Raw genomic sequence first — 18,542 nt, forward strand, 5'->3', positions numbered from 1 at the left:
GCTACGTGGTGTTTATTGTAAAGCAGTTTTAGAATTTCTTAGCGGCAATTCGTCCAGCAGCAGGTCAACTAGAGGATCTATTTAACACAGCGGACTTATGAACTGAATAAATAAATAAATAAAATACTTATCAAAAATTGCAGGTCAAGTTTATTATTTATCTTTGCAAAACATTTTATTCTTAATTAAGGAAGATATACCTGTAAATATAAAAACCACACGTTTTTCAGTTTAATTGCATATAAATCTGAAGTGACCACGATTAAAGACATATAATCACCTATACCTTCTTGTAATTTTAAACTTTTCAAATGTATACGTTGTTATATGAAAATCGCTAAAAGAAAGAAAAGCAATATTACTAAAAATACAGTAATGTTTTGTTATTTTGCTTCATATTTAAGGAAGTTGTTTTTGTTGTACAGACTGCAAAATGTGTGATTTCTCTTATATAATTAATCAACTAATCAATTAAATATTGGATAGATTAATATATTACTAAAATTGTTTACTGCAGCCCTAATTTTCAGTTTACATATGAGTTTTTCAGATTACTCTTATTCTGTTTACATTTTTAACTCTAACTTTATCAATAATTACCTTTTTCCCCATCACCAATCATGACTCATTCAGATCAGTGTTAAGAGAAGAAAGCATTTTGTGTTCATTTAATTCAAATGTAATCAAAATAAACTAATGATAACAAGAGCACTTAGAGAGCACAAACCTCTGCCAAGCTCCAAATATCCTCTTTGGCAGATATTCGAAGTTATTAAGATCAGTGGTCCTGATTTTGGTATAATGATATTTCACACTTTAAAGGCTTGGAAGACATTTCTATCCCCATTATCAACAATCAAGTAGGCCCAAATGTATGGGCACCTCCACTTCTTAAAGGCATTATTGACGCCGATGGTATTTTGGCTTCAACTTCTGGGTGGATCTTCTTCACTATTGTTCCTCCTAATTGTCAATCATTCTGACGATATGTTTACGTAAGGCAATTGTATGTGCTTGTGTCTGGTGCGCATCGGGTCCTTTGAAAATTGATTTTCACTTACCGGTGGCGAGGCTGACATAGTGGGAAAAGTGCAAGGTAAGCTGAACCAGCAGCTTGTATGAGCGATGCCGACTCCAACTCGTAAATAGAGCTGTGCGTGAGGAAAACTGGGCTCGTGCACACTCTCTCGCAGAGGGCATTTCTTTTCTAAACTTTGGGAAAATCATCCTCTATACCTTTAAGAAAATTGCAATGAAATGCGTAATCCGAAATTCGCCAATGATGAAAGATTTTTAAAACTGATCCAGAATCAGTGTTTTGTTCCAGATCCTCTTCAAAATGTAATGGAATCCTCCATGAGGCAGGGTTGGAGTTCTATCTCTGGTAAAAAAGTTATCAAAATCTGTTAAGCTCTTTTGACATAATCCTGCTGAAAGCCAAACAAAAAAATTAACACTGGTGAAAATATTCCCTCCTTGGCAGAGGTAATGAAAACATTAGATCCAGCTGAGAAATGTGTGTAGCTCACTGTGTAAGCCTGGTAAACGAATATGCTTTAGCTGAAATGTGTAAAGTGAGGGTAAACAGTAAATGGGTGTGTAAATGTACTTGGTAGACTGGCGTCCCGTAAAGGGTGTGCTCTGCCTTTCAACCAGTGTCAGCTGGGATGAGCTCCAGCAGACTTCCACAGCTTTGTACAGGATAACGCAGGTAAACAAAGATCTATCGGTGTACCGTCTCATCAGCATCTGAGCTAAATTCATACGAAGTGCATAAAGCAAACTGCATCTCATCAACAAAAGTATGTGGCTACAGAAGAAAAAAGAATAAAACATCTATTCCTCAGAATCCACTTTGACAAATAACAGTGCCTAAGTTTAAATGTTGCATTTGTCAAAAACAACAACTGCACCCAATTTTAACTAAAAAGAGATCCTGCAAATAATTAAAAAAATACACCACAAATTGCCACAAGCACAAAAGTGAAGATAGCAATGGACCGTCTGTTGCCATAAATGCTGTTTAGATTGACAAAAAGTCACTTATGGGCTTTGAACAGGTTAAGGTGACGCGACTCCCTGCACATACCCATGCATGTGCACACGCCATTTTCCTGCTGGTAAGAAGCAGTGTAAGATTACAGGAATGCAGGCTCTCCCCTGGCTCTTACCTAAGGCAACTGGAGTCCAATAAAACACAACCAAAACAACTCCACAGTTTCCACTCACATATAAACTTTAATGCCCCATCGAAATGCTCCCCCACCCTACAGTAGTGTCTGAAAGCGCACGCACCTGAGTCTATCCGCACAACAAACGTTTGTAAAGGAAAATATTTAATTTAGTTTGACAGTGTTGCAGTCATGCCCAGACCCACATGCAAAACACTGAGCAACATATAGCCACTGTTAGCACAGCTAATGCATTGACCATACTTCAAAGCATACACAACTTCCACTCTCGTCGTATTTAGCTAAATATATTTACGTGTTTGTAACATGAAGCAGCTAGTGTCCATATTCCCATGTGTACACATTCTAAGTGATACCACTACACCTACACACAAACACTCACTAGCATTTAGAGGAAGTGTACTCATCCACACTAACTTCCACCACTTTGGGGAAGGAAGGCACTTCATCATTGTCTCCAAATGACTCCTTTTTAACACTCCACACTAAACTGATGCTTTCATATTACACATCACACCTGTGGATATAAACTTTGTGTCAGTCTTGTTTGACTTAGAGTTAATAATACATGCATATAATAGAAGTTGTTAGGAAGAAATTGTGATACTATATAAAAATTTATTGACATTTGCATGATCACTGTGTGATAAATCGAGCACTTTAGAGCATCCAAATTGGTACAAAGAAGAAAGTAAAAATGAGAAATAATTAATTAATCACTGTGTAAATAACCAAATATTACAGTTGAAGATACCTCAGTCCTGCCAAAATTATAAATTCATTGAGTAATTGCAAGAGTTTGCCATTTTCCCATGCATATGTTGAATGCAGTCACAAATTGTCAAAATAACTCAACTGTTCCATCAAGGCTTTGTGTGTAATTTACACTTTACCCACATTGCATAATATAAACCTAGATGTTTAAATAATTTTTTTGTGGTGATTGGAGGGCCTTTTGCTTTAGCTGATATTAATAATTAATAAATACATACATAGTTTGCAATTTGAATACCTAATTGTAACAGACTCAAATATGCAAAATTCAAGAAATCTCCCACAAAGCATTTCCATATGTTTAAAATGAAATTTATCAAATAGAATAGGTGTCTTCAATACCTTAAAAGCAGCTATATTATGTAGTGTATTTTTTTCTCCTGAACTGCTCGTACATTCATAAAGCATTTAAACAAAGTAGAAATATCAGTAGTAATAAGCAAATAATACTTAAAACTGTGATCCTACATAAGTCTTTGTTTAAGAGATGGAAAAATGTCATATTTTAATTAATGCAAAACAGACAGATTTTAATCATCTTAGTTACACTAAACTGAATGCAGCACACGGAAGGCAACACACTGTATGAATGGAAGACTGAAACATGAAGAGAGCTATTTCCTGCTTTACTTTCCCGTAAGTGAGGCCTGGCAGAAAATGGAGATGCCAATTTAATACATGTGGGCTGCAAAAGTCAATGGTAAAGTAAGTATAAACTTGGCCATCGCCGGTTGCTTTGAAGGCTACTTTTTGAGAGAAAGATGCAAACCCAAGCTCCAACGGCCTTAAAAAACAAAAATGTTTTCTGTGTTTTCAGTAAGAAGATATCCATGTCTTTGTAGGACATATGGACAGACTTCTTTGTAACAAAAACACTTCTGGTTATCCTAAACATTTGATATTTCATTGTGATGTTTCCCATATTGGCTCTGAGCGTGCAGCTTCCTCACTCAACACAGCAGTTGAGTAATTTTGCACATCAAGCACATCCCAGGCATGTAATTACAGATCACTTGCCCACAATGCTCCAGTCAATGAATGCTAATCAGAGGGCGTGGCATATCCACGACCCTTGGCTGCCTATGGTGGAAACAGCCCTTTACACAGTAGGAATCATTACAGAAACCCTTTGGAATAAAAACATCAGTAGTCTCTATTGATTTCTTCAGTGCATATTATCATTATGTGTCTCAATGGGTTGCTTTACAACAAGCCGCCTGATGAATTCTAGAAAGGTGCAATACGATAACGTCTACACACAACAGCAAGTCAATAAGGAAATTTCTTTTCAATTTGGCTGATATCAGTATGGTTTATGCTCCAGGGAATAACAAAAGCAGAGACTCTCCTAATGTATAAGCACGGCTTATCACACTTACTTCTCTGGCAGTGTGTCTGAGACCAGCATCGTCCCCGGAAGTGTCCGTTGATGGTGCTCTGTTGGCAGATGGTCTGACCCTGAGCCGTCCCAGGACACACATCCCCGCATTCCCTCTCATTCTTATTGGCCACAATGAAGTTGTCCTCCACCGAATCCAGGATCTTTGACCAGTCCAAGGTAGCAATGTAGCACAGGTCAGGATTCTTCTCTATCCTCACTGCACCTCTGGTAATGTTCATAAGACTGTGGAGACCGACCTCCTTCAGCTGGAGCATTTCGAAAAGTACCAAGGCGTAGTTGAAGAAGAGATTGTTGCCACGGATCACCGTCAGGTTGGGAAAGAGATTGTCGAGGCTGCTGACGCCATACACCCTGAACAGCAGCACATAGTCAGTCACCACTCGTAGCTTTGGGTAGCTGAGGCCCTTGAAGTCCTCGGTCTTGGTCTTGAACATGAGCAGGATCTTTAGGTGGCCTTCGATGATGGTGCAGTTCTCCAAGAGCTGGAGGTTGGTCACATTGTTACGGATGTCTTTGCTCTGGCAGACTGGAGGAACAAAAACGAGAAAAAAATATTGCATCAGTCAGCATCTACAAAATCAGTGACAGTTTTAAAAACAATGATTTGGGTCCTTTGGACAATAAAAATCCTAGAACATTAATAAACAAAGCTCTTGATGATGCAATTCAGTTCTTCATTTGTACATTAAACCCAATATGGTTTATGGTACATAATCCATATGATCCTAATATTGTTCTAGATACTTGGGTATTAACAGCAGTGTCTCACAGCTAGAACGTTGTGAGATGATGACGTGAAAGTGTAAAAGTAAAGTGCGTTTACTCTAGTTTTCACATAAATCATTAAGGTTCACCCTCTGAAATACTGGAAGATGCCTACTCTCCAATAGAAAAACATCACTCACAATACCAAAGAGTTTGTGGTGAAAAAAATTCAAAAAGCACATCACTGTGCAATTACAGACACAACGTTCCTTGTAGCAACCTTGCATGCGGCGGCGGTCTACAGTCACAAGCGGATTTAAGCAACACACTCTTCTTTTTTTCCATTTCAGCCATGAAACCATCCGCGATTTGCACGAAGTAGAGCAGGGCCATTCATGAAGTTCTCCATCTACACTGTAACAGGCTGCGGGCACTCCCTCCCTTCTCTCTCTCTCTCTCTCTCTCTCTCCCACAATCTGCCTCTCTATCTCCTCATTGGCTGTGGAAGCTTTTCTCAGGAGTGAAAATGATTGCATGGAACTGTCTGATCTGAATGAAGCAGGAATGCAAGAGTTAACAGAAATGAAGCCTGGAAGCAAGAAGCTTATCCACACTCATTCATACTCTTTAGCTGCCACACACACGCGCACATGCACGCACGCACACACACAGAGAGAGCGAGAGAGAGGAGGAGTGGAGAACTCATTAGCCGACAGTTACTGAAAAAGATGTGGAGGAAAACACATGCTGCTCTTATTTGGTCTTTGCTTGGTCTAAATGATAATGCACATATTTCCAACATCTTCCAGGATTCCTATCCAGTGGAATGAGAGAGCTTCACAGTTTAAATTATATATAAGATTAGAGTATCGACAAATACAAACTAGAATGTCGTTTGTGAAAGCTACTCAGGAAAATACTGAATAAAGGATTTAAAATTAAAAGCACTGCATAAAACCATCACAAATCATCGACCACAACAAACCTTTTCTATAAAGAGTGTTTTTTTAAAAGGTAAAAATCTAGCAATAATAAAAAAAAGCAAAATTAAACAAAGATACAACTCAAACACGACTAAAACCCTAAACACTAAAATTAATGTATCATGACGTTGCAAAACAAGTTTAGATTCTGTTTTTTAAGAAAGGCATTTGGTGCATGAAACCAATGAAATGTTTTTAATCTTGGAAGGCACTTGTTTGACTGATTGCACTATTCTTTAGTAAGCAAAAACAACAACTCACAGTTTTAACATATCCTCAACAGACCATTACCACCTATTTGTTATTGCTGATTCCCCCATTGGTCGTGAGCTGGAAATTAACTTCCTGTTCTGTTAATGGTTACTGAAAAACAATCCAGGTACGAACTCTGACAATACACACACTGAAGTGACTCCTCGTGATGGAATAAAAAGCACATGACTGGCGAATTAACTGATTATTTCACAGAAATTGTTGTTTACTATTCAGGTAAAGCAAACATTGAATGTAGATTTTTATTTCAATAGAGACAAAGCCCTAAATTGCATTTTTCTGTCACTTCAAACAGTCTTTTGTGGTTTAGAAATACACTATTAGTGCACTTATACACTAGGGCTTAATTGTGTTGTAAACAGACAAGTATTTGAAGATTTTCACTGCATTTTTAAGTGGGTTCCTTGTGTTAATAAACACAAATACAAATATAGTTAGGAACATATTGTGCATTTCAAAAATGTTGTCAAACCCTCATTCTCTTTGTTCAGAATTTCTTTGGAGTGTCTTACAATCCAAATGTGAAGTGGGTTGTTTGTGGGAAAATAAAACCATTTGTGCGGATGTACTGAAATCTATTCTCATTTTCCAGCTTCACTCTGCACACGTCGTCCAGCAGCCAAAAATGATTCATAAAAAGAAGTCAATAAAAAATTGAGATACCACCAGCTTTTAAAACAGCTCTTTAAATGATGCCGTGGATAGACGTTTCAAAAACCTACACACAGCGTTTTGTAGCAGTTGATGTTATTCCCTGTGATACTATAGCAACCTTACACCTCGATGCCCCTCCTGTCTTATCTCTTGGACACATCAAACAGGCCTACGGGCCACCCACGCACTGTCAGCCTACACCTCCACAACATAACAAAATACTTTGCGCAACACCAGCAGGATTCGGGTGCAGCTCACTTTTGCCTGCAGTGATCTCCAAGACACACTAAAGGGAACACAAACATGACCTTTTCCACATTGATATTTTTTTTTTTACACTACACACTGAAAATAGGGTCTATCTCCAGTCGGGCATGTATGTCACACCTTTAAAAGGTTTTATTGACAAAAACAAATGTTAGCAGGTCATGAGGGGAAGCAACAAGAATTAACTGACTCTGCAAAATGGAGCGTGTCTTTAGTTGACAAAAATGAGTGGTGTAAGAGGGTCATAAGAGAGCAAGAGGAACGGAAAAGAAACAAAGACTTAGAGGGAGAGTAATTAGAGTTTGGTCATTAGAGCCAGTGTATCTTAATATAAAGAGCCATCCCTTTGCTCCTCCCAGGTTTGGGAGCAGGAAATAAAGCAATAGATGGGTGTCCGTAGAGCCAGGGAAGGGGGAAAAGGTTGTGGACAAAAAAGGAGGAGAACAGATGGTTGAAAGTGGCGTAACCTGAGTCCAAGCAGGAACGCAGAATGACGTGAGGGACCTACAGGACGGTTGGTGATCACATGCATGAATGGAGGCCCGCTATGGACCGATCTTACATGACAAGCATCACGCACACACACAGAGGAGGAAAAGAGAGAGAGAGGGGGGGGGAGAGTTTGAAATGAATACAGCAGCAACTTTCACTAACAACCCTTAACCTGAGTCTTGGGCCTAGCACGTGGTGTTTTAGCAAGCCAGAATGTCACAAACGGCAAACATATAGACACCTGCTCCACAGTTTGATAATTTTGGTTTGATCTAAACGAAGTATTTTTAAAAGACTTCAAGTAGCGTAAAAACTTCCATCTGAATGTCTTATTCAATTTGCATACCTTGATTAACAGGTCAGACCTCCAAAAAAAGAGAAACTAGAAGACATTGTGTGGGCAGACAATGCCAGTGAACCTTCCATCGGCCACCCGGACACAGAGGACCACCCATAAGCAGACGGCTTGGTGCTTTCACTGAATGTACGAGATAGCTTAATTACAATAACAAACCAATCACCCACTAATGAGCTGGAGTGGGTGGAGGGCAGAATAACTGAGCCCAGAGTAGAACGTACTGTACCGTACCGTCATGCTGCAGAACTCAGTAGGAGAAATGTGGGCCATTCACCCACCTTCATGGTCTGTTTGACACTTAATTTGGCAGCAGGAATGAGGATAGAAAAGGGCAGGTGTACATAGGGTGTCAAACTACATAAAAAACATTAATAAAACAATCATGAAGTAAATCTGTCACACAGAAGTTTTTATTTTGCAACTCAAATATTTTAGACATTTGGAGATTTTTGGACACAAAACAAAAATGGTGCTGATGAGACAAAACAAATATTTTCGTAAACTGTATTTAGATTGACCTTATAATGTCCACTCAAATATAGTTTTTGAAGGCTATTTATGGTTTGTTAGTTTCTTTGACTGGAAACGATTTTGTGGCTTAAAATGTTTTTAACTTTTCTTCAAAAAATTTAATTAATTTAAAAGTTTGTTATTTATTGTAAAGTAATGCATTTAAATCATGTGAAGTTTTTGTAACTTAACATTCAACATTTTGCTAATCACCATAGTCTTGCATTTATTTCTCTTATTAATTAATTTGGACATAAATTAATCCACACGTGGAGTGAGTAACTGTCTTATTATCAATCGGTGACCTATGGTAGTTAAGGCTGCAATATATCTTAATTGTATGCCACACTTTTCTCTAATGGATAACATGTTCATTGGTTGACAAAAATGTAACTAAACTTTGCCCTACGTGAAGAGTTTTGGCAAGTTCTGGCTGATTATGACATGCCATTCCAATAAAAAAAAAACAGAGTTAGCCAATTGCTACTACAGCTAAGCTATTGCTAAGGTATGACGGATGTAACTAAGATCATACTGACGTATCTGTTGTCAGTGGGTAGGCTACCCACAGCTGTAGCCACCGTTATAGAGTAGCTTCAGTATCAGGTAGATATTTTTTTATTTTTAGAGATATGCTTCCTGCAAGGAATTTAATCCTAATCATTTACCAAAGCGATGGCAGTGGGAACATGTAACATGGTGATGATTCCATGGATGGCAGGGGAGCCCTCTAGTCAAAAGACAGGCCTTCCTCACTCCTCAGTGGCTTTCAGTGGCACAGAGGGCAGCCAGACATTAGCTTAGCATAAAACCAAATCTGTCCAGCATAAAATTAGATGTCAGCTAACTGCAGAGAGAAAAGTTGATAACTATGTCACGTTGCTGAAAAAACTAAGAGATAGTAGCTGCACTCATGATGCCAAGTACTGCTAGTGGAAAAATACATTTGCTAAAGTGACTGTGGAAAGTTGGCTGAAATGCACATCGGCTGCCAAGTTGTAGATTCTGCAGTGGAACATTCTGTGAGATTATTCCAGAGGTCATTTTGATTAACCTATACTAATATGTATTCTCATAACTAAGAGAGTTGAACAATAGCCGTTCACAAGCCATGAAAAGTTACAGACAAGGTCAGTTTGAAAAATGGAAATAGCCACAGAGCGTCAAGTGAAAACACATTGATTTCGTTTTTTCTCTGTGACTGTAAGCGGTCACCAAGTGATGCAGCATGCAAGCAGAGCTGACATGTGCAGTGCCCTGTACATCAGATAAAGATGGTGGTGGTGGGGGGTGACGGAGTGGGTAGAGTGTGAGCCAGAGCACCTGTTCCTCCATTGCCTCAGCTTCCTATTGAGGAGCATGGCAAACAGAGTCAGCCAGCACCTATTTATATTCAACACCAGCTCCCGTTACAGCTGTGGCAAGGAGCCAGGCTGTGGCAGACTGAAGCGCATAAAAGTGAGTAGCGACATGCAGACCCTGTGCTGTCAGATGGCTCGCCAAGAGAGGAGTGGACGGCCTAAATCAGATCTCGTTTGTGATTATGGTTAACTTCCTTTGTCTTGAGCATCCACTCCTCCAAAGTAAAGAGGAGAAAGATAAACGTAGATCGGAAGAACAGGTTTATAGCTGCAATATCCAGTTGAGGAAAATGGGTGTTGTGTCAGTGTCACTGGTTCATTAAAAAAGTATTAATGCCTTGAATACAATGTCAGACCTAAGTCTATTCTTCTTTTTAACCATGGAGATAACTAGCCTGTGGTCTGTTAATGTTTCATTTCCATCTGCTGAAAAAGACCAAGACCCTGATGTAATTGTACCAATAACTTTGACTCATGGAAAATCAAGATAACTTATTTCCAGTTATAATTTAAATTAATTAAATATAACATCATTTATTACATTATGTGTGAGGATTAATGATTATTGGGCAGTTCATTGGTTCTCGTGGGAATTTTCCATGAAACATTTACTAGGTAAGAAAAGTGAATACAAAATATGAAAGTAGAAATAAAATTAAAAACAGATTTATTTTTCTTTGTTGATAAAACTTGATTACTATTATTCTTCCAGTGTGTATGTTTGGAAACTTGTTCAGCTGTCACAAGTTAACTAAGATAACATCTAGAGCTCCACAAGCCTGAGTGTCCATAGATGGATCAACATTTCTTTGAGATTTTTTTGAGACTCTTTAGGAAAGTCTAGGGGAAATTGTTCTAAAATACAAAAAATAAAATGCAAACAGGACCAATAACATAACTACAGGTACATCAAAAAAAAATTGAATATCGTGAAAATGTTTAATATTTTTTGTCACTTTCAGAAAGTCAAACCCATCTATGATATAGGCTCATGACAGAGTTAAATATTTCAAGCCTTTATTTCTTGAAATTTTGATGATTATGGCTTACAGATAATGAAAACCCAAAATTCACCTGCAAAGGTTTCCCGAGCCTTTAAATGGTCTCTCAGTCTTGGTCAGTAGGCTAAACATTCATGGGCAGGGCTCGAGACTGCGACCAAATTGGTCGCATATGGGACTATTTTTTCAGTGTGTGTGAGTTAAAATTTTATCTGGTCGCATCAGTGCGAGTGCATATGGGTGACCTTATTTTGGACGGAGAGGCTGAGCACCCCGTCACGTCCCACAGAGTGCACTTCTCTTTCTCGCCGCACTGCGGGTAAGGAGACCGTGCGAGCTCACGCAACTTGGCTGCGGGTAATGCAACGGTGAATGTGCCGAGTATAAACACCAATGCGCTTCTTTGGAGTGCGTCCGGTCTGCGAACGGAGCCAGGCATAACGAGCCCTTCACTGAGTGCGCACTCACATTGAGGGCAGCAGTAAAAAGGAAGAACAAGCCGAACGCAGCGATAGAGCGCGAACGCTCAGCAGAATCAGCATTGGGGGAGCAGAACTGAAGGACGATGATCCAAGCCAGATGTTCAGCTGTGGTTCTCCCTGGGCAGGGGTCTGCAACCTGCGGCTCTGGAGCCTCATGTGGCTTTTTGACTCTTATGCAATGGCATAAAAAAAACTATTGAAATAGATAGTTGGTTTTTTTTTTTTACAGATGCTATTAATGATTAATGACAAATAAAATTAAGATAACAATTTGTTAACCTAAAACAAATCACATTGACCAATGACTCAGCACCTTCCTACTTCACCTGCAACATCTACAGACCATCAACTTTCCTTGCACCTGTGGCTAACCTTAAGTTATAAATCCCTGGTAAGATAACTAACCAACAAAAACACTATTCTGGAAGATGTTAATGTGTGGAGATTAATTAACCGCCAATGTCCCGGTTAAATATCCATGCTTTATGTGTGGCAAAAATTAGGAATTAACATGTGTTGACCACATGATTATGTGTTATCAATTTCAAGTACTTTTGTAGCCTTTCAAATACATTAACTAAAAAAATACTTCTTTATAAAACATTGTATTCATGTAAACTGAGATGCATAAGAATTTGAAGATGCAAGATACAGTTTTATTTCAATTATTTTATTTTAAACTGTTTTAAGGTGCCATTTACTTGATCAATAAAAATCAAGTCAAATTAAATCAAACATTATCCTATATCACTTTAGCTGTATAGAATTTCATTCACTGTATTGTCTTCATTGAGAAGGTATTTTTTCGGCTGAGATGAGGTTAAATGGTTCCTTGTAGAGTAAAGGTTGCAGAGCCCTGACCAGAAGAAGAGGGTTAGGAGACCCCACTATAAGAGCTGGACCCTGTGAATTGAATTCCATGGGGTGAGCCAATGCAGATGCTAAGTATGTTATGCTATTGTTAAGGTAATTCAAGTACAGCCTTTCTGCAAAATAAAGAAACACAATACATGTAACCTGCTGTTATTTAAAAAAATATATACGTCTTCTTTTAAAATTGTATAAAATAAATGACCTGTTATTTCAGCCACTGCTTGTGGCTGAGAAAACTTAATATTGACACTAAAATATTAAAACATTTAGCAAATATATCTCAAGTCATTGTCAATCTTTACTTCACACAAAACTACAGTACGCCAGTTAAGTCATTTCAGAACAGAGGGCTGTGAAATATGAGCAGACAATCAACTCAAGACTATGTAAAAGTAAAAGTGCAAGCCACACATCAAAAAAAAGGTTTGCTAGCACACAAAGCGAGTAATACAACAACACTAGGGATGCTCATGGTCAACTGTTTAATCGTTAACTGATAACAAGAACTTGACCAATTAATACTAACGGTGTTGGTACTCGTTTTTTTTTTTTTAATCAGGCCCCAATATGACACAGAAATACCTCAAATACTGTTTGGGACAGTATTATGCATTTACATGCTATTTTTCACCTGAAAACAGGTGACTGTGTCAAATCTCGCTCATAATCCTCTTCAGAATCTCTATAATCAAATGGCTGTGGGGGATTTTGTGCATAACTTGAGAGTAATTCACCGGGTGGCGGTAGTTAAAAGAGTAACAATCAATCAAATGGCAAAACAAATGAATCAATTACATTTCCATGGTATTTTGTTTGTAAAAACAACAGGCTGCGTGACGAACTAGATTAAACATGCTAAACCATCATTATTCTGGTGAGTTTCCTCAAACATCCACACACGTCTGGCCGTATTACCAGTTTTCCATCTTCATATCTGCTGTTTACAATGTTTAATGGCCATTAATCAGGTAATGAGCATCGATTATATTTTGCATCCCTACAACAAACATCTGACAATTCTTTTCATCTTCCCACGTTTTTAAGTCAAGCACAGCTCTGCGTCTTGGTGTGGTCAGCCTCGGCATAAGAGGGAGGCAGCCATTGCTCTGTTGCCCTGCTTTGCTTCCAGCCACACGACAACAGCTGCAGGGCCCGGCCTCACCAACATTGTGACCCACAAACCAGACCAAGGAACTACGCCTGCCAAGGAAGGCTGTTCCATCCTGTAGCTCTAGCTTTCTTCTTTTGAATCAGTCATGTGGCTGTGATGCTACATTTCCAATCCTGACCTTTTTCCTGTAGTTGATGCTTCAGCAACAAATGCCTTAGGAACCACACTAAGAACGGTTCAGGCCAGATGAGTTTAGCACATCACAGTATAACCTAATTCAACAAGTTATGATTTTAATGTTAAGCTGCATCAGCATAAAGGGTTTAGTAAAGGGTATTCTAGGTGTGATGAATGGTAGAATAAGCTCATCTCAAGCATGGCAAATGGGATTTTGACAGCCAAAACCACAACAACTAAATCCAAAATTTAATTCAAGCCAAGAATGTTTGTGTGGGTTTTTACCGCTTGAAACCAAAAGTGTGTTTTTGTGTTAGCATGATGCTGAGAATGAGTCGGAAAGCAGGAGAGAAAAATGGCATTGTGTTTCTTAGAGACTGTCAATGGCTGATGGTTTTCAACAAACATTTTCATTACTGTCCATCTGACAAAATGGAAAGGACTGTGGGGACTCGCAATGTATAAAAAGTCGATAATTACAAATTCCTTCAACAGCAGAGAGATCGAGATACAAACACACAGATGTCAACCACCATCAAGTAACATTATGAAAACTGAGTCAAACCTGAAAGAGACCAAGATTACGACTCAACATAACTCATACAGTAAATAACTCAAGTATCTTTTAAAATAAAATATTTACATAATATATTTAAATAAATGTAAAGGTATGTACACAACAAAAATTATGTATTAATTCATTTATCTTCTGTAATTGCTTATTCTAGTACTTTGTCACAGAGGTCTTCTGGTTCCTATACCATCAAAACTGAGTCAAACCTGAAAGAGACCAAGATTACGACTCAACATAACTCATACAGTAAATAACTCAAGTATCTTTTAAAATAAAATATTTACATAATATATTTAAATACATGTAAAGGTATGTACACAACAAAAATTATGTATTAATTCATTTATCTTCTGTAATTGCTTATTCTAGTACTTTGTCACAGAGGTCTTCTGGTTCCTATACCATCAAAGACAAAAAACACATACACTGTCAATTCAAAAACACCAATTAACCTAAAATACTGTGGTACTGTGAGAAGAAGTACCAAAAGGAAACCTAAGCAAAAACATTGAGAGCAGGCAAACGCCACCCAAAAAGGTCATTTGTGATATAAATCAGTAAAATGCTCTCTTCTAAAAAATATATATATTTATGAGATGGGTAGTCGTACTGGACTCCCTTATTTCTATTTTGTTTGGCCAATCACACTTATAATCAGTTCAAATCAATTGTTTGAAAAAAAAAAAAAAAAAAAAAAGGTTTTCTTGGAACAAATAACTTCTTTTTGGTTTTAATTAGCCTGGATTATTATTTGCTTACACCACACAATTGAGTTTCTTTTTAGTCACAATGCTACCAAAAATACCAACTCAGTAGAAGAAATTATGAATAGATGTTAAACATACAACATACTGAAACTGACTTAATTGTATAATTACTTAGCATTTTATACATGTTTCTCTATCATATTTTTAATGCTTAATAACATCCGTCGCTCATTCAGAGTGACCTGCAACAACAGCTCTAAACAAAAATGAATTGACTCGGAATCTAAAAACATGCATCTGCTTTAGCTTGAATGCTTAACAGAGGATTTCACTAGTGTCACCATGGCAACACATCCCCGTTTGATTCATCAGAAGAAAAACAGTAAACATAATAAGATAACGCCATGTGACTTGGACATTGTTCACAGTGTGCAGGTGTACACGCTTAGCGTCACTTAGGCCCAACTGGAGCAAACGGGCTTAATAAGAGAAAAGAAAACCACGAGGGGGAGAGAGCGGTGTCAAAAGGATGGTGTTTACACTTTTAAGGGGTTTGAAAAATGAGGCTTTCCCCATGCCGAGTGGGATTAGCAGGTGCGTTTGTGTGTGTGTAAAACAGGTCCGCAGGCTGTGCCCATCTGCACTGTAAAGAGAAACAGAACGGTGGGCGAGACTGAACCCTCTTACCCGTAAATTGAACAGAGGGAGAGAGAGAAAGTGAAAGATGGAGCTGGAAATGCAGCCTTGAGGGGAAAGGCATTGACCCAAGAAAAAACAGAGAGTAAAAGTTGTTTCTCAGCAAACAAAAGCTGCTGTTTGTGTCCTTTGTTTTCAAAGTTATTGTTACAAAACAAAATGTCACTGTAAATTCACAAATTCCATAAAAAAAAAGGTTAAAATCCAATTTTCCCCAAAAAAATAATTACAAATGATCCTATGAATAATTGTAGAAATGACAATAGCAGCACGTATGATGTTCAAATTAATAAAATGTTTGTTACAAAATATTTATGACAAGTTTTACCATCATCAAACAATCAATACTCAATGTTTTTCTGTGGCTTTCAAAGAGCCTGTTACACAATGCAACGATGACCGACTTCAGGAAGACTAACTGGGCTGTGCGTCAAGTGGCAAATCATATGACTGTGCTCAAAATAAACTTTACCCAAGAGATGCAACAAATACACTAACAGTAGCAGGACATACCCCAACATGATACAAGTACAAGGTCTGTACAAAATGTCACACAATAAGGTCTACAAAAAAAAATCTGCATATATATTATTTTCTGTGTTTTGTTAATTATTTAGTTCCAATGACAAAAATATGCGAGTCATATGTAAATAAATAGCACCTAAAATTTGTGTTTTTACACCCTCATAACATGTAAAACGTATGTACTTAAAAAAACATTTTTGGTTGTCATTAGAAACCTTTTATTTCTTTAAAATCTATGGTTTAGAAAAGTTCAATAAGATATCAGTGCACTCTTTAGCAGCCCCGTTGCTTTACATCAAACAAATTAGTTTAATTTGCTTTTACTTAACATAAAAAATGGGTTTGTGGGGGAGCTCAGAGTCCAGTGTAAGTGAAAGACGACGACCTGAAACAGACACAGAATCAGTGTACAAGAGAGACAGTAAGGTTAACTCCTAAGAAAGCTTTTTACTGCTGGTACATCTCAGAGGGTTCTTCTTTTTCCTATTTCTGGTATTCCTTTTGCGGTCCTTAAGCTAATGTATGTGGCCCAAGTACCAAAATGATCATGGTTGGCCTGTAGATTTCTAATATTTCCCAGAGATTCATATTTCATAGTCAGTGTTGGGAACGTTACTTTAAAAAAGTAATTAGTTATAGATATTCCCTACTTGTTCCAAAAAGTAACTGCGTTAGTAACTGAATTACTCTATAATAAAAGTAACTCATTACCAAGGAAAGTAACTATTTGCGTTACTGTTAAAATAAAAAAAAAGTTGCTATATGTCAAAGAATTCAGATTTTTTTAGATGTGTGTGTCGTGAGGTGCTTCATTAAATTTGAGCTGCTTACAACAGATGTTGAGAGTCTTCACTCCTGGATATAATGAACACTTCACATGCACGTTCTTGCCTTTGACCACAATTAATTTAAAGTAGTGTTTGTATCGCCACCTTAAAAATGACAACTTTTCTTCGGACTGCTCCACGCTCACCATCTCTGCTGCTTCATGCAATCTGCAGTGTGTGTGTGTGTGTGTGTGTGTGTGCTGGCACATGTGTAAAAAAACTGGATCTGATTGGCTATCATGACACATGACACCGCCTTAGCCAATCATAATCGCTCACCTTGTATTTAACCCACCTCCTCGTGCTGGCAATGAAAAATTAGTGCCACCAACTGTCGAGCAGTTTTTAGAATTTAAAAACTAGAAAGAAAAGATGAGAAGTTCCCTCTGAAGGATCCTGACAAACAGAAAACTCTTCAGTGATCCCCAGCATTAAGGAGCTGGCTCCCTGTTGATTTTACAGTGTAAAGTCACCGACAGTTAAAATAGGGCAGATCCAAGCAGCAACAGGAACTATCAAATCAGATGGTTGCAGCATGGCGTAACGGCACTATGCGAGTACGAAAGAGAGATTCCTGCACCGCCCCTCCCTACAAGACCGCATTTATCAACAGTGAGCAGAGGTTGGTGAAAACAGCGTCAGTCCTCTATCTAGGAATTAGAAAGGAGGGAATCAGCTTAGTTTAGGGTTTGAAAAACAACAACTCAGCCTCTTCCAGGACAGAAACTTTATGTAAGTGGGCCTCTGATTTTCTGTGATTGCAGAAAAAGGACGCAAATTACAGAATTTACTTCCTGAAATGGAAATGCAAAGACAATTTTTATGATTATTTTAAACAAAAGCAAGCATAAAATTCAATGCGACATGAAATATAACCTCACATATGATTTGGGACAATATCCCACTTTTACACACACACACAACCTTCCCAGTAAACAGGTGAGCAAGAAGAAGGAAACACTATTCACGCACAAAATCAAAGATATGACAAAGTTTACCTCCTGGAATGGAAAAAGCTATGTGACACGAAAAAACTCTCACTCCAAACAACATTGCTGATATTTTAGATAAAAACAGTACAACAGGCTGTTTTCTAAAAGGCAAAATGTATGGTAAAAATGTTGTCAAAAACAATTGCTCACATTTTGAAGAACACAAAATACATAACACCAGCAAATAACACAATCATTGGCTATGCCAAGTTGTACTCATTCCCTGTCTATTCAACCTGGTGAAGTAAGTCAATTTAAATAACTTATGTTACACTCTTACAAACAGAAGTTTTAACCTACAGTATCAATGGCAAGATGGAGCCTGTGACCGATTTGTGCTGCTGCCTTCACCACATTTGCGCCTTTGTCGGTGGTTACGCACACCTGAAATTCTTCCCTGAGACCCCAAGACTCCAGCGCATTCTTTAATCCGTCAGCTATCGCTTGATCCGTATGGTCATCAGGGAAATATGAAGTCCGTAGGAACCGGCTGGACAGTGATGAGTCAACTTATGGGTTATGAAATGGATTGTGAGGCTGATATAAAGCTCTGCAGTGCAACTCAAGTCTGTCTCCTTCAAGGTCTTCTGGAGCTGGCCATACAGT

General features: G+C 38.1%; 1 protein-coding gene across 2 annotated transcripts in view; it reads right to left on the minus strand.

Moving 5' to 3' along the window:
- The window catches only part of insrb (insulin receptor b), an 83,950-nt gene that overhangs the window by 55,712 nt on the left and 9,696 nt on the right, over positions 1 to 18,542 (minus strand). The window contains exons 1-2 of one of the 2 annotated variants that reach the window (XM_028445559.1): positions 17,224 to 17,272; positions 4,346 to 4,894 (exon numbers count right to left, since the gene is read on the minus strand). In XM_028445559.1, coding sequence (XP_028301360.1) covers positions 4,346 to 4,802 — 457 coding nt within the window. In that variant the 5' untranslated portion in view covers positions 4,803 to 4,894; positions 17,224 to 17,272. Of the gene's footprint in view, positions 1 to 4,345; positions 4,895 to 17,223; positions 17,273 to 18,542 lie in introns of those variants that run through there. The other variant, XM_028445558.1, reaches the window with a different exon arrangement.

The sequence above is a fragment of the Gouania willdenowi genome, chromosome 4 (assembly GCF_900634775.1).
Source record: "Gouania willdenowi chromosome 4, fGouWil2.1, whole genome shotgun sequence".
Lineage (NCBI taxonomy): Eukaryota > Metazoa > Chordata > Actinopteri > Blenniiformes > Gobiesocidae > Gouania > Gouania willdenowi.